Genomic DNA, 23,696 nt, shown 5'->3' with positions numbered 1-23,696 from the left:
ACCAGCCACTTTAGCTACCCCCCCCCTTCCCCGCCGCCCTCCCCGCCCCCCCACAAAACAGAAATGCGGCGACAGAACAAATTGGGTAGTGGAGATATTTTCTCTCAGATTATTTCAGTGGATGCAGCATTATGCCTTGAGTGGATTTTAATTAGCCCGATTAAATCCACTCCACTGGTATATGTACATAGGCGGCGGTGATGTTAAAGTAAGCTTATCGCCACGAGAATCAACAACAGCCATTTGTGCCCCTCGCTCGCCCTGAGCGTGTCTTATTACTGCAGATGCTTTTCTTCTGTTTGTGGCTAATTTCCTTTTCTTTGGGGGGCTTTGAAGTTGGCTGGTGAAAAATCTTTCCACTTTGTGCTTCCCATATTTTAAAAGTATTTTAAATATCTACTCATTATAATAGATTAATGTTTATAACATCGTGGTAACATTTCTATATTACTATTATATTTCCTGGAAATATAAGTTCACAGTTTATTCATTTCATATTTCTTAGTAAACACTCAGGAAGGTAGATGATTTAAAAAAAAAAGAAAAGGAAGAGACTCTGCAGGAGATTGGCTTTGAAATTCAAAAACAGCCATGAACTGGCAACCCTAAACAACAGAGCTCAAAGACGCTCGAGTCTTTCAACTCTGCAAGTTTAGCGCGAGTGGTCCTCCATCACTCCGGCCGTGCCAGGTCACGCTAGCGCCGTCTTATTTGGAAATGGAAACTTAAAGGCCATCGAGAGAGGAGGCGAGTACACAACGTGCCTCTTATTTAGTGTGGCGGCGTGAAGGGACTTTGATAGTGTCGCTTTTACACCGGGAGATGCTATGATCTTGACATTTCCTCGAGACAGTTGAAAGGAGACGGCGCACGCGTGGGTTTACTGACCTCGACCGATTTGGTTCGGTGTCCTGTAGGTTTCTGAAGTTCATTGTTATGAACTTTCACGTCAATTCCTGAACCTGTATTCAGGTATTAAGTCTAGCCCTGGACGGAACATATCTTCAGATCTAAGACTTAATTTGCGTATCTAGGCCTACCCCTCTCATATCTCATAGGTTTTTCATATATCTCTGGTCACAAAAAATGCAGGACCTTCCCAAACAACCAAACAGAAGAATCCTACCTTAATATGTGCCTAAGCTCTAGAAAGCTTTTGTTACAGATTTAGTTTCAGGTTGACCCTCGTTTATTGTTCTGCACTTGCAATTCCCCAATATGGATGTAATAACGTAAAATGCCACGCAATGCAACAGAATCGTAAGAGTCGGAACTCGAAGGCAGCTCCGAGCTTCGGGCTGCAGATTAATGACTGTGGATACAGACCAGCACAAGTGCTTTTAGCCCTATGTGCAAAATGCTTGCTTCACCCATCATATCAGATTTACAGTATGGGTGCTCGGCGTAGCCCCCGGGCCCAAGGGTTTGGATTAACTGGCACCAAGCGGCCGACGTTTTTTGTTTTGTTCGCTTGATGCTGCGGCGTTTCAATTTGCCCAGATCCACAGCAAAGATTACTTTCCATGTTTTATCCGTCAGTGCCTGGCGTGGTCCCTGCGCAGTTCAAGGTTAAAAAGAATACCCCGCCAACACCCCCTCTATCAGATCCAAGCCCCCAACCTTTGCCAAGGAGCAGGTGACTCCATTTAACGGAAATTAGGCAGAAAAAGCCCTGCGTGATGCAATGCTCTAAAGCCAGCAAATCATCAAATAACAAAAACCCGCTGCTAGCCTCAGGCAATGTGAACTGCCATAACTTATGCATGGAGCCTTCACTCACTGTAATATTAATTTTATTTTGCGCTGTTTGTTTTAATTCCCCAAAGCAAGCTTTGGTTAGGGTCGCGGCGGAGCTGACTACCACTGATGGGTCTTTGAAAAAATAAAAAAGAATGTCCCCTCTACACCAATATGCAAAAGACACTCTGGTACACTGAATTTCTGCATGCGTAACATATTTATAGCTTCTGATAAACAGTTCATAACATGTTTATTGTAACCTGGTGAATATCATATGGAAATAAAAGTGGAGAAACATTTTTTTTTTTTTACTGGTAAACGCTCTAAATGAGCTTGCAGGAATAAAAGAACAAAGCATTTCTGACATATTTGCTACTTTCATTGAAACTAATTTCCTTGTACCATGGTAAATCCACACTTTCCGTACATTTCCGTACCCTTAAAACGTCACTGGATTAGAGTATAGACCTGGAAAGGATGTCTTAATTTGCCTTGGCGCCCCTTTATTTAAAGGCAGTGTCAACACAGCCTTTGGAAAGGATTGTGTCCTCTGGGGCTTTCTGCAGAGGCTCTCCAGTTCCTGATGCATTACAGGGAGATGGCTCATGTAAATCCTATTATTTGCTCCGGGCTGACAACACACAAAGATGACATCTCCTTCGGAGCTGCGAAAAGCTGTGAAAAAAGCTCCAAACCGAGCTTTAACCTGCAGACTGGAAACTGCACCTCAGGTGTAGTCTTGTGCATAGTTGGCGACCGAAAAAAAAATGCATTATGCGTTCAGTTGTTTCTTCTTGTTCTAGAATGGTAGAGAGTGATTAAGACATGAATAAACACATAATGTTTTATTATTTACACATGCACAGGATCTTCTCTTAGTGGATTATAATATACAAGAAAGCAGAGTATATACGGCCATAGCATATTCAGGTATTTGGCCATAATTAGACTGTGATTTATGTGTCAGCCGAGTATTACTTGATGTCATGCAGTGAGTCTACTGCATGTCGTAAGGTTTGTGCTATGTGTAATTGATAGTAAATTTGTCATGATCTGAGCTGCACAGTTCAAGTAGCACAGTCCGCTGAAGAAGCTGGACCTGTCACCCCGCCTGGACCTGTCACTTCCAGCAGTCCGTGCATTATATTAGTCCCCTCTGCTCACTGAAATGGAGTTGCCCTCTGCTGCCCATTTTTTGTTAGACAAATAACCAAGCTTCTTGTGTTGGTAGGTTTTAATGAAACTTGCTAATGTTATTATTATAAAAAATAAAAAAAAAACATATAGTCATTGCCTGTGTCATAAAACTCCCCACATCTGAGACGGGAAGTTAATCTGATTTTAATTTAATTATGGCATTAGTCGAAGAGGGCACATATATTCAGTATTTGTTATAAGAATGTTCTGACACTGCGCAGGTATGGGGCAACTAGCATGTTAATTAATAATGAACATTCTGACAATATGCAGAGGCATGGCACCGTTAAGCCAGTCGACTGCTGGTTCCTTTGCATATTAATAGATCCTTCATTATTATTTAATATGACAGCTGCTCCGAGGGCTGTGATCAGACCCCATCTCCTTTATTTGCTGTTTGGTGCTCGGCATGACAGTACCATGCAATTGTCTGTTTGCTAAAAACTCTCCCCCCTCTCCCCCCGTTGCTCTCAGTCTCCCTGCTTAATGTCAGCAGGCTGTTTGTTTATGGTGACATAAAAAAAATAAGTATAAAAAATATATATATAAATGAAGAAATGGGGGAAGAAAAGAGAAACAAACCTGGGTCTGAATTTAAAGGTGACTTTGAAAAAGTGGATATAGAAATAGCTCCCAGGAACCCTGCCTTGCATAGTAATGAATTGTAATGAGCCAGGAGTGGGATGCTCTCGTTCCACATTTGGGTGTTTGGTGCCTGAGCGTACTTGTTGCTTTTTTTTGCTGCACCTGATGCAGAAATGTTTTTTTTTTTATAAAAATGCATCTATTTTTAAAAGACACACATACGCCGCGACCATAGTGCAGTTGTCACAGATAATTCAACATAAGAGTCTTCGGGTGGATAGAATGCGCCAACTAGATGCATTAATATTGCTGGCTTGTGTGGAAGCAAAATTAAGCTTGTGCAAAGTAAAACAGTATAACGAGGAGGATTTGTCAGTTGGAGGTGATTGATTTTGCTCGGCGCAGAAGCGGAGTGCATCGGCTGTACCCTGCCTCATACTGTAGATTGCATATTACACTACGTGCGAGTGTAATTGTTGTATTGAAACCCTCCTTAATGGCACCTGAATGGCGGAATTTATCACGCCAACAGCCCGAAGGTGATTTCAATAAATTCTCCCCGCTTTGTGTTATGCATACATCTCATTTAGAAAACAGTTGACTCTCACCCATTATACATAAATGAAAGCCGACCTTCGGCACGCGCAGAGGTCACATTCATTATGTCGGCGAGCACAACCCTCTTACGGGTGGCGCAAGCTCTGCTCGGCATGCATATGGAACGGTGCTGGGCGCTAGCAAACGAGAGCGGCCGCGCTGACATGATGTATACTGTACGTCAATATGGTAGTGATGTATTTTAAAATGCAAACAAGGCTGTAAATTATGTGCACCTCCAGCCCAGCCAGAGAAAGTGCCTCGCACCATCTGCCTATCAGCTGCTGAAGAACCAGAATGGCGTATTAATGCCACATGTTCGATTTTTCTCTTTTTCTTGGCTCCCAATCTACTTGTACGGGCAGGAAGACGCGCTGCTAATAGCTGCACTTGAGTAACGTTACTGAAGAGTGACAGCTAAGTGCCGCAAAACCAGAACACCAAAGGCCGGGGCTATTTGTGTGGGGGTTTTAAAAGCACACCACAAGTCTGAACATGCCTTATATTAGCACGTTTTAGCATTAATTCAGATTAGCCATTAGCATCCTAGCATGGTAAAGCACAACGGTCCCTGATCTAAACATAGTGAAAACAATGGTTAAAATAGTCTATACTCCGTACAAGTGTGCTTAAGATCTTAAATGGTTTGTTTTCACAATGCTTTTTTTTCTTAGCAGCCAAAGAGAGAGAGAAATTATGAACGTCTTAAACACACAGATCTTGTGCTAATCCCACAGTAAATATGCTGAATGTTTGAGAAAATGCGATTCATTTAATATGACTTGTTCACAATGACAATGTTAATAACTGGAATGTGATTACACAAGTTAAAATATTTAGCAAACATCCTTCTAACAATGAATTAACCTTGCTTGTCATGGGGTGAAAATAAATCCAATAAAACTAAATCCAGGACTCTCCTAAAGCTCTTAAAATATATCGGCAATGCATTGCATTGTGGGTCATGGAGTATTCACTTAAAACACAGTCTGTCCAAAAAATTGTATTCTACCATTATAACCAGCATTAAAGTCTAGCAAAGTCCTATTTAATTAATAATATGAAAATGAATTATTATTTACCATCATCCGCTTTCAATACTGCAGTCCAAAACACAAGTGAGGATATTAACTGTATTACATTGAGGATTAAGAATAATAACTACGCTTCATTTGAAAGCATAGCAAATATTATTAACAATAACAGTAATCTCTGCAGGCAAATATCACTGGAGAGAACGAGTACCACCAGTGGTTCCACAGTTTGAGAACCAAGGCTATAGGTCTAGATAATATTTTCCTGCTTTTTTATGCCATAATGTTCCATAGCATCCTGAATGTACTCTGTGTGGCTGCTGTGTTATGTGGCCATTTACAGTCATTTTTTCCCATATTTCCCCCATTCAATAATTACATTCATCTGGTGGTGAGAAGTCCCTTTTCACACCTTCATTCCATCGTTATTCAGGGCAATGGAGAATGATGGCAAGCCCTTGCTGGGAGCAGACGGCCTGTCACCCAAATCAGCTACAATGCAGCCGAATTATTAGTGCGACTGTAACCATGAGAATTTGAATCACAATATGCCAACAACAATGGGATGAGATGAACGCGTCAGATATGTATATCAGCGGGAGCGTCTGCAGACGAGCGTGTTCCCTGTCTGGAGTTCTACCCTGTTTGTTTTCACTTTGTCATATGCACCCACCAGTTTATTTACAAACAGAAACCATGGCAACATGTCAGTTCTGATATGTTATCCGGGCTCCATCTGTCACCATCAAAGCACGGTGCCACCAGTTCTGCATATAGAAACACAGCGTAGGAACCCGAAGCGGGAATGAGGCGAGACGTCTGTGACAGGCAGGAACATCTCGACCGTGTAATGCACCATCAATATAATAATGTCTCGTTCAGCTTCTGTTTAGGCTGCGGTTTCCCTTGCTGAGGCTCTGAAGGCTTCACAGGCACACCAAAGGTTCACGCTTGCAATTATTATTACAGTTGCTCCATTCATTAATAACTGGTTCTTTCACCCTCAGTATCACCAACATCAAAAAATGCTCCCCCTTACAATTGAAATGCTTACACAGATTAATCACATAGAATGGCCATTGATGGGCCTTTTGGAGTTCAAGAGACTGTTATTAATAGAAATAAAAATTAGACTGATTGGCTCTTTTCCCTCTCTCTGATCGGCCAGGTCTAACAGCAGCTGCTGCTGCGGCTGCGGCTGCCACAAATGCCGCCATCGCAGAGGCCATGAAGGCCAAAAAGATCAAGCTTGAGGTCATGGGCGGCTACCACGGCAACAGTAACCAACACGGGGCAGACTCTGAGAATGGCGACCTCAGCTCCACCGTTGGTAAGTCTGACAGCATCCAAGATGTCAGCGATGTTTTGGAAAGAACTAGAGATTACATTACAGAAACATAGAGACACGTATCCCTAGAAACCTCTTGGATTTTATTCACCGCAGAGAGAAATTTATACCATTTACACCAATTTATTTGTATTTTGCTTGAAACATCAGTATATAACAAATAAACAACAACCTACACTTCAAATTAATATTTGTTTAAGCATGGCGGAATAATCTAAATGCAATCAGAATGGTATTCGGTGATCATATTCAACCGCTTTGACGTTTTTTTTACTGTACTCTGCACTTTAATCTCTCACTACCTCACACTGTGCTGCTGTGTAATTATTAGTAATATCGTCATACTATCATATCATGTCATATCACTACTGCTACTATCATTATTATCATAATTATGGGTTGTGTCCTTTGTCATGTTTTGTGTTGTGTGTTATTTCCATTTGTACTGTCTTTTTTTACACTGTGAATCCCTGAAGCTTCACAATCTCATCTCTTTGTACTTCTCTGTTGTGAGATGACAATAAAGTGACTTTGACTTTGACTTTATAGATGGCTGAAGGCACTGAGGACACTATTTTCAAACTGACGATAAAAGCAGCACTACACACTAAGTCTGGAGCTTGTTGGTTAGTGTAAATTTAAAAGCGTCCTCAGGATTTGCATTAATAATGTGTAGTGCTGTGTTTTAAAATAGTTCCCTGACTATTGCAGCTCTTTGCTTAGCTCCTCCAGACATGCTGATGATTTGGACCAAAAATTATCTCGAAAGATTTGTTTTCAGGTTCTTTGCAGAGAATTAGGAAAACTTAAATGTATAAAACTTAAACGTATAGAGGGGGCTACACTATACTGCTACTGTGCTGCTCACCTTGACCCAGCCTGACCAAAGACTGACCAAAGCTGACCTGACACTGTAATGAGACTGTGGTGCTTTTCTGGCAGAAGTGCATCAGGATTTTTACACTGATGGACAACTCAAAATATCCAGCCAGCACCCATCCTGTGGTCAGAAATGGACACTGGTGCTGAATACAAATGGTACATAACTACAGTTTCTCTGTACATAGTGCATAATGCATGCAAACATAGTACCCAACTATTATATTCTACATTACTATACTTTATTATAGTCTACATTATTATGTAAGAAATACTACTATAAATAATATTAAGAATATCTTAGTATTTATTGTCATATATATTCTTTGGCAGCATCAACTCAAAAATTACATTTCTGAACTGTTTTGAATAACATTGCTTGATTTTATGTGTTTGTTATGCATATAATAATTTTCAGCAGACTGCAAGTAATTGAGCTCCCTAAGTGACGGCCTCTTTGTTTTAAATCAGAAACGACAAACTGATTATTTTTTTAAGTGTCAAACTATATCCATATACGATCTTTCCCAAAGCTATTAGCCATTACTGTAAGTGGGCTGCTAATTTAATTTGTCGGAGTGGATTGGTCTCTGAATATCCTCCATTTCAATTAATAACTTCTGAAACACAGTTGAATTTTTTTTCACAGTGTAATTCCCAGCTGTTCCTATGCGGAAATAATAGTGTATTATAAAATCATAAACCCATTACAGTTAATCCTTCAGCTAAATTTCTGTTTGATTCTGTCCTGGCTTTGTCTTTTCTGTGTATCTAAGGATGTCCCGGGCCCATCAGGCTCTATATTGAAAACAGGACATGCTGTAAGGAGACTTAACAAGAGAAACTGCGTGAGCGCTGAGGTCATAGCTCAGTGCGAAAAATTGAAGGCTAAGAGGTCACGGAAATAAAGATGAATGCGAATAAGAACAGCAAGGCTAAGGCAATGAAGCTAATAAGAAACTGTTTTATCTTTTACAATTTAAATTGTAACCTTGAGCACACGGCCTCCCGCAAGAATAATAATTCTGGCCCCGGCAGCGGCTGAAAGGTGTGGAAGTGAGGCATTAGCGCTGTGAGTAAAATATATGGCAGCGACGCCTCTCTGCCCCATCCACAATCAATTGGATTCTTTTACTTTAATATTTACTTGCACCGATGAGATGCCCGTCGGCATGGTGATGAAGAGTCTGCCACCGACGTTTGAAGGTGACCTGTCACCGCGTATGGACAAATCTCTCGCTTGCCGAAATGTACAAAATAAATCATTAAAACAGGCAGCCTCTCATTCCCGGATTTAAATCACCTCGGATTTATGATTTGAATTAATGCTTCGTTTGGTCAAAGAAATGGTGGCCGAGACATATGATGTTTGGTACTGAAGCCGTCCTAATATTGATTACTGCATGTCTGTGCAATTTCTTGTTTATATCAAGCACTCTCTTGTGACAGGGTGGCCAATAGGAGTCAGGCGGATGATAAGGAGGAGAAATATAGCCGGCTCTGTTCGGGCAGCCGCCGTGAGAAGCAGCTTCTTTCAGCATTTAATTGCAACATAAATTAGGGTTTTAAGTGAAATGGACAATGTTTTTTCCCAGCTTATCTTCCAGCAAATTCTCCCTTGCTCTGGATCATTATTACATTTCAGTCAAAAAGGTCATCCCACCATGGCAGAATGAGGGGATTTTGATGTATTTGTACGTATTTGTGTTTCTGTACGGCTGCTAGTGCTTGTATCTGCTTATGGTGAAGCCATTCACCCTTAGTGGGTGTGTAAACAGTGTAAAAGTACCTTTAAAATCTAGTGTTCCCAGGAAAGGTTAAACATTTATGTTTAACCAGGTTTGATATGGTAAACCACTGCACCTTGGCAGAACCTTTTTTTTAAATACTGATTTTCATTTACAGTACATGTTATATATATAAATTATTTATGCATTGCAGTCAGGGAAAGTGAATATACAATTAAAGACAACGTGGCATTGAAGGCAGTTCTAGCTACGTGCATCATAGCGCCATTTCAGCAGGTTTCGTCTGACACGTCACCATCAGGGTTATATTCTCCCAACGTATCAGACGTGTGTGAAGTGCTGAGATGACCTAATATGCACTGCTCTCACCGGCAGGAATTTCTTGCTTGAAGTCATTTGACGGATTTAGCAGTGACTCGACTCGTCGAGAACTTTATTTGGCAGCCCGCTTGCCTGCTGTCAGGTGTTAAGTGTGGTAGCAACCAGCCAACAGCCTTTTCCAGGAATGTATTTATTTATCTGCTTGGTCGTATTACCATACCCCTAAATAGCATGTAAAAAGAGGAAGAAGAAAAAAATAAACAGATGCTTGCCTTTTAATAAAACATTAATCATATAGATATCACATGAGAATGAGAATGTGTTTTTAAATAGCCGGGGGAAGTATGGGGCCTTTATCTGAGGCCACTTCTATTGAGAGGGTCCCTTTCTGATGTAGATCCTTGGCATTGTCTACCCAGACGGCCAGAGACGGTGTGTGGGAAGGACACTCTGTTCTGCTCTGGACTTGGATTGCTTATGTCGTCTTTGTGTTGATGTAAATGGAACAGGCTCATGCCCCCCCCCCCCCCTCCTCCCGCCATCCGCCTCCCAGCATTAAATATTCAACACAATTACCCTCTCCTGTTTGCATCAGTGTTATTAATTATAACAAAAAAAAAAAAAAAAAAAAAAACGAGAGGGAAAGAGAAAATAAAATACAGCCAGTGCAACTTTGAGACAAATAAAAAAAAAAGTCTCTCTCTGATTAAACCAATCGCTTGGCTCTCCTCTCCTTTGTCCCCCCTCCTCTTTTATTCATTTATTTTAATTTTTTTATTTATTTCCTTTTTCCTGGTGAGTTGGGGGGGTGTCAGTCTGCTTAGCGCACAATGCGGATTGTTCCACAGGCTCGCAGGAAATGCCAGAATTACAGATCACAAAGTGACACACCGCCTTGGAGCGGCGTAAACACGGCCGACCTCCACCAGCAGCTTCATTATCCAGGGTGGGGTGGGGGGGGTTATCCACTCTGCTCTTAACAAACACCTGCTTGTTTCACGAGAAGGGACTTTTTTTTTCCTCTCCCTCTCATGATGAGGGGGAAGCCGGAGAAACAAAGAAAACAGAGAAGGGGAAGTGAAAACAGAAAGAAAGGAAAAACCCTCGCTCTGTGGCCATTGGGTGCCATTTCACATTTGGTTCCTTGCCACGGCAACGTTAATGGGCCTTAAATCCTCCCAGTAATGAGATGTGGGAATTGTGTGTATCATCAACCAGATGATGCAGCCGTAATGAAATAACCGTCGACGCAAACTTTTGCGTCTCTGTGTTTTTCTGTCGTTTAACTCTGTATGCTGGTTTACAAAAAAATGGTATTCCAGGCTCATCCTCTGCCCACGTCCCAGTCATCGCTGGCCACGGTGAGGGCGTGAGGAGTTGCACCGGGCCTGGTGACAGGTGTCTGGACCTGGATGCGGAATTAAAACGGACGGGGAGAGGTGCATGATGGGAAGGCCTCCCACCCGTCCCTGGGTCATTGCGCTAATTCCAGCAGGCTTCTTTGTTGGAGTAGGCCTGGACGCCCGAGATGGATCTGTATTGAGACCACAGCTGTAAGCGTGGAGGAGCTAATTGGTCCTTATCTTGCTGCCCCATTCATCTTCATTTTTTACCAATTACCCAGTATTATCTGTGCTCTCAGTTGGATATGGGACTTAATCCTTTTTGGTTAAGCCGATGGTACAGCTTGCAAATTTCAGAAAGAAAAAGGGTGGGGGTGAAAAAGTCAAAGCAAATACAAACTCTGGAAACTTCCCATCATTAGGCAGGAGGAAGGGATCAATGGGAAATGACATCACGGGAAACAAAAGGAATGAGGGAGGGCTGAATCAATTATCGGTGTTAGAATTCAGGCTCTTGTTTTCAAACACAGCAGCCATTGATTAAGTCATCCCCATTATTGACTTGTTAAAACCATATTTTCCTCTTCATCGGTGGTTTCAAATTTGCCTTCTCGCTGATAGGGCTGCTTAGAAAAGGTTGTATTAATTATTCAGTGTTTTTATTAATTTGTACTACCGCTTGCCAATTCACGAAATTACTCCTTACAGCCACTTGTGCTGTTTTGTTGGGGGTTTTTTATGTATGTGTGCATGTGTGTGTGTCTTTTTGGGAGAGAAAAGGAGAGAAATTATAATTCATGGTTCATGGCAACATCAACATTCTGGGACTCCTGCCCACCGCCCCGAGATAAAAGTATCGAGTGTACAGTACGTCAGTGAACACACTGAAAGCATTCCAGAAAGCCCTCCTCAGTTGTAGCGTTCATTGTGTGGCGCTTTATTGTTTTATCATTTCTGGCTTTTTTTTTTTTATTTTATTCTGATTGAGATTGTCGTTTACTGTCATTGACTAAGAGACGACATAGAAAAAAAGAGCGCTTTGTAATGCACTCACCAGTGTCATCCAAGAACGTAGAGCAGGGCATCTTTAAATCAGCCCCAACGTCCATCAGATTTCACATTTAGCATAAGGCGTCGTCCGTGTTCGGCATTGCTCCTCCCAAAATAGCTCCCCGCGGAGCGCGGATGGTGAGAGCCATGCCTCCTGCTCTTTGATAAGGATCTGTGTGGTCACACACTGCACCAGCTGTCATCTCGGCCTGACTGCTGTGATTTAATTAGTCTGTTTATGTCCTTTCTAATAATAAATCCCGCTCCGTGGAAGGACAAATTCAACAAGGGTCTGTCTTTGTTGGAGCGGGTGCCCCTGCGCGGCTGAGCGAGGGGGCCGCGGTCGGAGGCGTCCGGATCTCGTGTCACACTGGAGAAAATGACCAGCGCCACAGCCCAAGGCTAAACCGCACTGTCCTACGCCAGCCCCACAATTAAAGCGCTAAAAAAAAACCCCAAGAGAGATAAATGACTGCCCCCACTTCCACCCCCCACGTGTCCGTGATCCCGGTTTGTTGTTTTGTATCTCCGTGAGAAAATAAGATTCCTCTCTAAGATTAAGCAAACAAAGAAATAGACAATTGCAGAACCTTCGGTCATGTTTGCGCCCAGCAACTGATTGTTGTTTTAGTTCATGAATAATTTTTTATGATAACTTCATCATTCTGTACAGCAGGTTGCATTAATATCAGCACTAAAATGCATTGTAGACAGAGGTGGAGGCTGGATTTGGCAAGATGAGGGCTCCCGAGAGCCCCTGTCTTCGGAGTCACTCTATTAGTGTTTAGTGCTCATGGTGTTCAGGTGACAGATAAGTGGAGAGCGTCACACGTTTTTAATAGAATTTCAACAGATAACCTGACGATCATTTATTTTTAATGAAGCTGAATAGCTTCTTTTAAATCCAGGCACACTGACAGTTAAGCATTAATTTGAATATACATGACTTTAAGAAAAAAAAAAAGGGGGGGGGGGGTGGCTCAAAGCAATGTACTCGTACACACAAGTGCTACAGCTGCAGAAATGCGAAAATGATTTTTGTCATGATTCATATCATCTGTTTCCACATGTCTAATCTGGCAATGTAATCTGATAAGAGAATAGTGCAGCGTGTAAATCATGCAAATATTGGCATTGCCATTTCATCTAGTTAAACTGCTTATTGCATGAATATATATAGTTTACCAGTTTACTTGTCATCCAATATCAATATTAAGCCTCATTCTTTGTTAATTGCATAAATTAATTTGGAGTCGTTTGATTCAGTGGTGATGCATACATTTGGCTGTCCCTTTTGACTAATCTCTGTCAGGTTACATTTACAAGTGGAAGTGAGTGACCTTTGGAGGCAAAGATTGTAGTGAGGAGATCAACACAATTTGAAAAGACAATGTCACTTGGTGTAAATGTGATATGTGTAATAAATGACATTCAACCTTTCACAGACGATAAGCTTTTTCAGTTTGTAATGTGAAATATGCGTGCGCTTAAAGAGCATAGAGTGCACTATTGTACCGATAGGTCACTTCACCACAATCAATTATGGGAGACAGCCCAAAATGCGAGAGTAATGCATTATTATCATGCAGTGATTGTGGGGAATGAGGGGGATGCAATATTCTAAAGTGCAATTGAATTATTAAAGTGATTGGAGCAATGATAGGATTGCTACAATTAAAAACGTAAAGAACGGAGGCAGCAGTTATCGCCTCAGAGCATCAATTATCCATCAGACGTCAGCAGCAAACAACAACAACACTCAAGGTTAATCCGTCTGCCGGAGGAAATAACCTGAAGAAAGATCAGGTGAGGAATGTCATGATGTGCTGGCTTTCCCATATACATCCAAAAATGTGTTTATTGGCCTGCAGCTACAACAGTTTTATCCATATTCAAATGACACTGATGCATAAACACAAAAATTAGTGTAAATAATAAAAATGTAAAAAAAAATTATCATAAATTGGAAACAGTACAGTAGACTGTAGGCAGTGTTTCAGAATCAGATGTCTGTGAGACCTAAAGTTAGCTTGTGAAGACACACCTCTTTATTCCATGTGTGTTTGATAACTAATATATAATCTGTTTTTATGTATATTTTTTAGGCCTGGTTATAAAAGTACTGCAAACCTAGCCTAAGACAGCAAGGTCATGCTAATGAGTTATTAGCGTAGCTCACATTTTGACACAAAAATGTATTTGAATGAACAGAGATCTTCTCAGTAATGTTAAAGTAAAAATGTCCAGAGCCAAGACAAAAAATTAAAGGACTTGACCAAATCTGTTTTGAGCTAATTGCTAATGACAGTTTGGCTAATGAAACAAACTTACTATTTTCAAACCTTTACTATTTTCAATTGTAAAAAGTAAAGAGGTAAGATGGCATAAGAACAAAAGTAGTGACAAATAGACAAAGCTATTTATTAATGCATATGTAATCTATGCCAATGCTAAAATGATTCAGTGCAAAAAGTAGTTTTTGGAACCACCGCGGCAGTGTAAATGTGTAAAATGTGATCAGTGAAGTGTATGTTCCTTCTCAAAAAAAAAAAAAAGTAATGTTGTGTTCTGTGTGTAGGACAGAATTCTGCCACAGGGCTCATGCTAACATTTCTGCATCAGGCTAATAATTACGGTTGATCTTACAACAGCTATCTTGGCCAAAGTTTAGAATAATCCATCTTTTCCTCTGACAGCATAGAATAAGTCTTGCATCTAAATGCTGAAAGCATTGCCTGTGATACAATGAATGACCACAGTTAATAGGTATGATAATTAAACCTCATTGTACCTTGATATGCGTTTTCTTTTGTTTTCATACCACAATATTAATTTCACTTTTTTGACATAAATAAATAAATAAATAAATAAATAAATAAATAAATAACAATTACGAAATGGAAAGTGTTAAGATCGTTATCAAAAAAACACAGATATTACTGATTTATTGCCAAAGAGGATGACATGAGGCTAATTTTGTAATGAGAACAGATGATCCAATGACCAGGCTCATCCTCTGAAAAGCAACATGACGGCGGAGCATATTGTGATTGATAACGCTGTTCGATATATTTCATTTCACATTCCGAATCAAATGACAACTGCCTGGCCATTGACTGAAAGCAATCTTTTTAAAAGGGACTCTTTGCTAAGTATCAGATGGAAATGATTCCTCCCTCTGGCTGGGTGTCACAGCCACCAGGGTTGGCCAGGGGTGGGGGGGTTATTGATTGTTCTTGAATATATTGTAGTCTCAGTTGAAGCAGCTGCTTGCGAGTCTGCGATCCCCGGGCATGCTGAGAATGAGACGGGTACAAATTCAAAGTGAAAACCCGGGTTCAGGCCCAGATTTGGACGAATGCGCAGTAATGTATCCTGAGGGCTCGTGTCTGGCTATCTCTGACCATGCGGATAATTATGTTAACCAGATCGGGTTACTGTAGTGCTGGCACACTCGTTGTGGCGTTATGAGTCCTGACACTGTGCACTGTCACTTAAAAGGCAGGCCTTCTCTCTAGGGCAAGTTCACCTTTTGATGGTAAGCTAAATACCCAGCATTTGTTCCTCAGTTTAAAGGAAAGAAGAATATAAATTCGTCCTGAAGCACTGACATCAGTCTAATGTGTTTGAGTTCTTTTTGAAATTACCCCATTAAAAACAACATATTGGTATTCTAAAGCCTCTGCTTTAGAAAATATATATATTTAGAAATATATATATTGTCCTGGAATAATGGCATGCTTGTCTAACAGGTAGTGCTGCTGAAATAAAATCACTGCACCATGTGCTAACAACTGCCGCCGCTCCTTTATCTTATGTTACTGTAGGAGAGAAAAAAATCTGTCTCCTCTGTAATCCCTAACACATGTTTTCTTTGATAGTTCTCGGGAGGGGGAGTGTAATTATGCTACCTCATCAAACCAAAGATGTTTTTTTTTTACCTCTACTTTTTTCCCCTTTCTTTAAATAGCATTTATGTACAAAAATGTGCTGTAGACACTTTGTTCTTTAGACGTGTTCGGCTGAAACTGAGTATTTGGTGTAGATCAGGTTTCTATATCTGCTGAAATACATCCCATCATGCACTTTCACATCTGTCTGTGTGTGTCTGTGCATGTCGGTTCATGGTAGGCATTTCCTCAGCTTTAATAAAAGCAAGATGTTTTTTTATGATTAACATTATTGGCATAAACATGTAAACTTCAAAGTTTCGCTCAATGACACTACAGGTTTGGTGGGTGGCTACATCAAAGCGAAGTACGGAGCATTGTATAGCCTCTAATGAGTGCTGAGGTTTGCCAGTCCGGGCTGAGTATGCCATCTGTGTATAAGGAAGCATTTATGTCACTGTTGCAGGCCCAGGCTCTTGGGGGTTTATGAAGGCATCACAGCTTTTATATTCAGGAACACCTTTTGGGTCGTTTTTGCTCTGCCTCTACATTTTAATGGCACCGTCATCCTTGTTTTTGCAATCAACAGACATCACTTGTTAGCATGAATATAACAATAGGCAACTGAAATTAATGTAAATCATGCCAGGCATAATCAGGAAATATTTTATAGAAAGGCATGAATGAGGAAATATTTGGGAATACCTAGCAGATATTTAAGTACTGCTGATTCTATAGTGGTATTATTTGCATCATGACCCATGTCCTATTAGGCAGCGTTCTGTTGACTGCCTTAAAAGATTCCACCTTTGTTTCTGCACAAACTTCCCCTTTTGCATTAAAATTTACAACATCCTGTGGCACTTCAAGCCATGTGTATTGTACAAACAGCAGGCGCAATTGCACGCTTGCTGGTACCCCTGCCCGAGATAAGTACAAAGAACTTCCTTGTTTTTACGAGGACCATTAATTGCTTATGTTAGTTTATGAATGTGGCCAGAACATACGAGTCGTAATATTCCAACGGATTGTGCCGCCTCAGGAGATTCTTCCCCAACGTTAATGTGACAACAAATGCAAATGGGTTTGATAGGAATTTGCTCAGGTTTTTCTTTTTGTATCCTTCTTTCTGAAATCAAAGGATTGACCACAATGTGTGTTTGTTTGACAAGAGCATTTACAATCTATTGTCTCCAATGCCCTCGACTCTCAAACAAAGACAGATAGGCTTGAAACAAGTCATTTAATTAGCACTGGATCTCGGCTTTGACTGCGGCAACCAATTATGCATTCCACAGGCATCTGCCACTCCTGTTTCACTGGGGAGAGCAAATCTTCTTTGGATTTGGCTCATACAGTACATCTTCCCTTTCCATTTAAGAGAAGGTAAATAGTAAAGACAGACAGCTTCATTAGACAGCATCTGAGGGACGGCTGGCGGACTGTCGCTTAAATACTGGGCTTTTACTGGGGGGCTAAGTAGCGACCCCCAGATCAATTACAGCTGACATTATTGTTTGTCGTGAGCTTTAGCAGGACATGGGAGTAAAGACGCGGGAGTCGAGCCTGGGCCACACCGAAAATCTAATTTTCCTGCTCTTTTGCTTTCATTCCACAAACAATAAATCATTCGGTTGAAGAGATAATAAAGTGCCACATAGAAGCCAGTTTAATTTTTGTCAAGGGAAATCACCCCCCCCCCCTTCTCCGGAGGTGAGTTACAGCTGATCTTCAGGAGGCATGTTTCTGCTGCTCTTGTTGGACGCCTTTTCATTGCCTCCGTCCAAAAGGTTGCCGTCCATGTTTCAGCGTGTCTCCACTCTGTGTCCTTTAGGATTTCAGTTGAAATTCCACTGTTTGCTACACAGATTATCTTGGATCTGGGTCAATAGTGCTAGCAAGAGGTTTCCAGCTAAATCAATAATTTCTAGGAGAAATGGGAACGCTTGCTTTGAATACCCTTATTCATATTCTATCATAGGTATAGAGTATTATAGTTTTCATTAAGGATTTGTTTTGTTACATTTTACTAGTATACAGTATGTGTACATGTATTATATACTAGTATATAGTATAGATGCTTATAATGCGCGAATGGTAATGCAAAGGTAGAATATACTGGTGACATTTCCATAACTGTATGTAATACATTGTAAGACATTTTTCCCTCTCAAAAACATTAGTAAAGTACCTCAACCTTACATTCACAGTCTAAACAAAATACACAATAGTAGATGGTGGCTAATATGACATTGTGTAGCGAGTGTTTAACTTATAATTAGGTTTGTCTTATTTTTGAGGCAAATGCAGTATTTCATACTACCTAGCTTTTATTAGATTAAAATGTTATTAAATGCACTTGAATACATTATGAAGTAGCGTTTGGAGTGTCATCAATATAATCATTCATTTTCTAAGACTGAAAGATTGCCACACTGATAAATAGCTGGGTCATTGATGTTCATTGATGTTGTATATCGAGTCCCATGAGGCCATAGCTATAAACCGTTCAGCAAACTGAGGCCGGAAATAGAGTGTTTAGCACCCAAAGACATACATGTCAACATGTGCAGTAAGTAAATCAGACTGATCCGTGCTGTAGGCATTTGAAGTGAATCCACGATTTCATAGTTATCGTCTTGATGCTCTTCCAAATTCAGAAGACAAAGAACAAGAAATCTCCGACCGATGCAAATTAAGTCCATTAGCACCACTCTTTCAAGCTGCATGCTGCGGCATCACAAGCGAACGGTTTGTGGAATACAAATTGGAGATCAGTCATCTGATTCCCCCCCAACTTAAACTTTGCCGGTGCTTTTGGGCCAGAATTGAACTTTGATAATTAATTGAAAATGGCCAAACCTCTCTCGCTCCCTCAGTGTGAGAGATTATAAAGAAGCTGGAGTGGTAACAACAACAACACTGCAGCTCTTCAGCTTGTTAGCAGCGCTGAATTGGTTTTTTGAAGTGGAGGGGGGGGGGGGGTCTCTTTGGTTGTATCAGGGTTTTTTTACAGTGTGTAGAATAACCCATTATCCCTACGTCATCCTTTAAGGACGATGGGACACACACACAAAAAAAAGAGGCAGGCTTGGACACAAAAGTTCAGGTTAGACACCTTACAGACAGACTTTTCACGTCAGTCAGAACAAGAGGTGTCATTCACCACTGACCAGACAGAATGGGGGTCCATTTAAATGACAAAAGCGAAGTCATATCAGGCCTTAATAATTTTTTTTTTTTACATTTTTTAAGTCCGTTCTCGTGCACACTGATTCCCTTCCCTCAAGAAAAAAATCCGGTCAGATCTCACGGCGCGCCTCACAATGACGGGATAGCACTCAATCTGGCCCTCGAGGGCCTCTGAAAGCTGGATGTGTGCATGAATGCCTCCCTCAATTTGTTCGGCGCGGCGATGTAAGTGTCCCGCAATCACGCGGCGGCGGCGGTTTTTAATTGAGTCCAGCCGCGTGAGCGGTAATTGATTCAGACTCCGCACTCGACGAGAGGCGCATTTTACAAGGTGTTGCTTGGCTTCGTCCCTTTTAATCCGCTTTTCCTTTCAACGTCCCAGGAATGCCTTGAGTCCCCGTGAATCTGTGTGCCATCTTTCTTATGGAAATCCATGATTCCTTTTCCAAACCTGAAAGAAAAGACAGACGACAAAGTGAAGGGTGGCTTTATATTTATTTTGTTTGAGGGTTCCACCCAGGAGGAAGGTTCTGTCATCTTGCCCCCTTGTCCAATGAGGATTACCCATGCCCACCTTGAGCTGAGGCAAAAAAAAAAACCCAAAAAACTGAAAACAAACACTGCGATTCAACCAATTTCAACAGAGATGCTGAAGTTTTCTTTAAAGCGCTCATGCCTCCTTTGAGTCACTTTTGATCCCCCCTGGTTCAAAGCGAGTGTGGGAGTGCGAGAGGGTCCTCAGTGCGGAGACAGGCTCACGCGTCCGACCTTATTTGTGCGCTTGTGTCCTTTGAAAAGGGGACAATATTGCCTCCACCCTTTTAATCACTGTTTGGAGATGTAGCACACTCTTTACAAGTAAACACTTTTTATCTATCTATCTATCTATCTATCTATCTATCTATCTATCTATCTCTCTCTCTATATATATATATATATATATATATATATATATGATTAGTAAAACTATATAAAAAAACTATATAAAATCCTCTGATTAGTGAAACTATATAAAAAACGAATAAAACTAGAATATGTTCACTAGTGCATTATTATCCCAAACTAATACTGACTGGATGAATCAAGAAGCTGTAATGTAATTCATTTTTAACAGGCTATGTAATTTTACTGTTACTATTTGAGAAATCAGCCAGAATCAATAGCACAAAACAAAAAAAGATTTAGCTTCACATCCCAGCGTGTTTGAGGCCTCACACTTTGTGAGTTTGCACACTCTCTCCCCATATTGCCCAACATCATGCATGCTAGCTGGACTGGTGACTGTAAATTGGCCATAGGGCGTGAGTGTGTGAGAGAATGTTGTATGAGTTTGCGTGTGTGTCCCAGGATGGGCAGTTAAGTGGTTATGGATTGGATTGAGTGAGATAATGTAAAATGTATAGAAACTTGCAGACATCAGACATCTATAATTAATTTAATTGAATGCATTATTTACAAATAAAGTCAAATAGAAATATTCCTTGTTATTACAAAAATATTATACAGTTGTACTAAATATTATAGTGCAGTATTTGTATTTATTCCAATAAATGTGCTGGCTGTATTATTCAAAATGTATGTCATTTGGGAAAAGTGCTACGTAGCAATGTATGCTAACCCTGCGAATGTGCTCCTTCTCCAGGTCTGGAACTTCCATTCATGATGATGCCCCACCCCCTGATCCCTGTCAGCCTGCCCCCTGCCTCTGTCACCATGGCAATGAGTCAGATGAACCATCTCAGCACCATTGCCAATATGGCTGCCGCAGCACAGGGACAGAATGCACCAAGAATGGTGACATCAGTTATCAAGGTAACACACCGTGCCACTGGCTCACGGTGCATATTTCTCCAGACGGGATGGGGGGGGTGCGCGTTGATTCGGCTTCCGGATTGCAAACGTGATGGTGTGCAGCAGGGAAGGGCTTTGGCTGCTGCCACACTGTAGCTTGGGGAAGGGAAGAGGGGGATACAGCAGGGGAGAGCAGACAGGCGCTGGGCTCACGCCGCACCAGTGGCGCTTTACTGTGACAAGTGAGATCAGTGCAAACGTGTTCTTGTACAATCATGTGTGTACTGTCATTGCTGACTCGGTTTGTGTGTGTGTGTGTGTGTGTGGCAGGAGCGTGTGCCTGACAGCCCCTCTCCTGCTCCCTCTCTGGAAGACGGCAGGAGACCTGGCAGCCATCCGTCATCGCAACGCAGCAGCAGCGTCTCCAGCTCCCCCGCACGCACCGAGAGCTCCTCAGACAGAATACGTACGTTACACTTACACAAACTACACATTAATACACATAAACACTTCACGTTACCCCATATTACATACACACACATACAAACACACTACACCCTAATACACATAAACACCCCACACTTATACACATACGTGCTCCTCAGACAGAGTACGTAAGTTACACTTAGACACACTACACATTAATACACATAAACATTTTACGTTACCCCATATTACACACACACACCCACATACACACACACTACACTCTAATACACATAAACACCACACACTTATACACATACATACTCCTCAGACAGAATACGTACGTTACACTCACACACACTACACATTAATACACATAAACACGCCACGCTACCCCATATTACACACACACACCCACATACACACACACTACACATTAATACACATAAACACGCCACGTTACCCCATATTACATACACACACATACTCACACACTACACCCTAATACACATAAACACGGCCCACTTATACACATACATGCTCCTCAGACAGAATACGTACGTTACACTCACACACACTACACGTTAATACACATAAACACCCCACGTTACCCCATGTCACACACACACACACACACACACACACACACACACACTACACATTAATACACATTAATACACAAAAAAAACCCACGTTACCCCATGTCACACACACACACACACACACACACACACACACACTACACATCAATAAACATAAACACCCCACGTTACCCCATGTCACACACACACACTACACATTAATACACATAAACACCCCACGTTACCCCATGTTACACATTAATACACATAAGCACCCCACACTAATAGACATACAAGCACTACAATCTAAGACACACACAAGAGCTCTTCAGGTAAAATACATACGTTACCTAAAACTAACCAAACACACACACTACACATTAATACACATGAACACCCCACACTAATACACATAAATGCTATTCAGACAGAATATGTACCAAACACATTTACACATATGCACACACTAGAAATTAATACACATATATCTTAACTCCCCCCAAAAATATTCTGCGATTTCTGGAAACAATCTTTGTCTAAAATATTCAGTGTAAATGTCAGAGTAACATGCAGAGTAAATGTCAACACACACCTGACTTTCAACATCCCAGTGGTTGTAATATAAGACTGAAAACCAGTCAGTTGCATTTGTTTACATTGTAGAGCGTTTATTTGTTTTAACACACTTATACCCGCACATCCTGCACTAATATACCAACACTACTCACACACTAATACATGCACACAGAATAACTTCACACCCATCAAACAACACTGTACACCCACTTATAGATGCATGTTCACGCATGCCCCACTCTAATACACACAACAAACTTGACTAAATACGCACATACACACCCTACACTGTACAAATGTTGACCATGAGGTCCATACTCCAAATAAAGACATTCACCAAGAGTTCATTTATATTAAAAAGGTCTTTATATTAAACACTTACACTTGTAAGTGGAAAGAATAGTTCTTTATACCAAATTTACAAACATATGCGAATGGGATGAATGAAGGATCTACACTCAAACACATGCACCAACGCGCACAACTACAGACACAGCACACAAGTTCAAGTATGGAATGCCTCCAATGCGTACATTACCTGACACGCGCACTGTTCCAGTTCAATCGGTGTAGTGAAGAGGTCACATGGTGTCTGATAAACTTCACTGCATATCAGAAAACACCTGACTGCGTATGGATGCCACTTTTTTTTATTTTCCCCTACCTGGATATTTGGAGCCTGATGATGGATATTCTTGTGGACAGTGCTGGCTGGGTGTCTGCAATATTTACAAACAGTCCTATGGCAAATATGATTTTGATTGACTGCTAAATTGATCTGTGCATAGAGGCTCACCACAAATCAAAAACTGATGAAAGCCCAAACAGCCTCCCGCCTCTTTTAGCTAACAAACGTAATTGTCGCTCTGGCTGCTCTGCACGTGACTGTCATATTTCGGCTGTGAAATGGGATCTGGGAAGAAGGCAGCGTCGAGGTGTGTAACGTGCGCGTTGTCGTTGTTTGCTTCTACAGCAATGCACCAGAATGGACTGTCCATGAACCAGGTTCTCCTGGGCCTTTCTCCCAGTGTCCTACCTGGACCCAAAGAGGGAGACCTTGCCACACATGACATGGGCCATGAAGCCAAGAGGATGCATATTGAGAAAGGTCTGTTTTAAATGAATCTAAAACATATTCCCCAGTTGGTCAGATTCTGATTGATTCTGGGTGATTCATTGAATTATAGTCATTCATAGTGCATGCATAGAACATACTAAGGACCATAAAAAAAGCAAATCACACAATTCACAAGTCACTACCTTGTTTCTGTCACAAATAATTTCACATGCTGCCTAACACGTTTTGTCGCTCCCCTTTTTCCTTCCACGGAGAGTATTTGTCCAAAGTGCTGTCAGTATATCAATGGCATGTACTGGAAGGACGTACTGGAAGGAACA

General features: G+C 41.2%; 1 protein-coding gene across 5 annotated transcripts in view; it reads left to right on the top strand.

The window, feature by feature from the left end:
• Window positions 1-23,696, top strand: part of dachd (dachshund d) — a 100,745-nt gene that overhangs the window by 49,639 nt on the left and 27,410 nt on the right. For 3 of the 5 annotated variants that reach the window (XM_028991516.1, XM_028991517.1, XM_028991515.1), the window contains exons 3-7: window positions 6,322-6,483; window positions 7,447-7,539; window positions 20,567-20,736; window positions 21,046-21,181; window positions 23,272-23,406. In XM_028991516.1, the coding sequence (XP_028847349.1) occupies window positions 6,322-6,483; window positions 7,447-7,539; window positions 20,567-20,736; window positions 21,046-21,181; window positions 23,272-23,406 (696 nt within the window). The remainder of the gene's footprint in view (window positions 1-6,321; window positions 6,484-7,446; window positions 7,540-20,566; window positions 20,737-21,045; window positions 21,182-23,271; window positions 23,407-23,696) is intronic. The other 2 variants (XM_028991519.1, XM_028991518.1) reach the window with 1 other exon arrangement.

Source organism: Denticeps clupeoides, chromosome 9, assembly GCF_900700375.1.
Source record: "Denticeps clupeoides chromosome 9, fDenClu1.1, whole genome shotgun sequence".
Classification (NCBI taxonomy): domain Eukaryota; kingdom Metazoa; phylum Chordata; class Actinopteri; order Clupeiformes; family Denticipitidae; genus Denticeps; species Denticeps clupeoides.
Note: the sequence above shows the minus strand (reverse complement) of the source record. Positions and strands in the feature narration are given on the sequence as shown.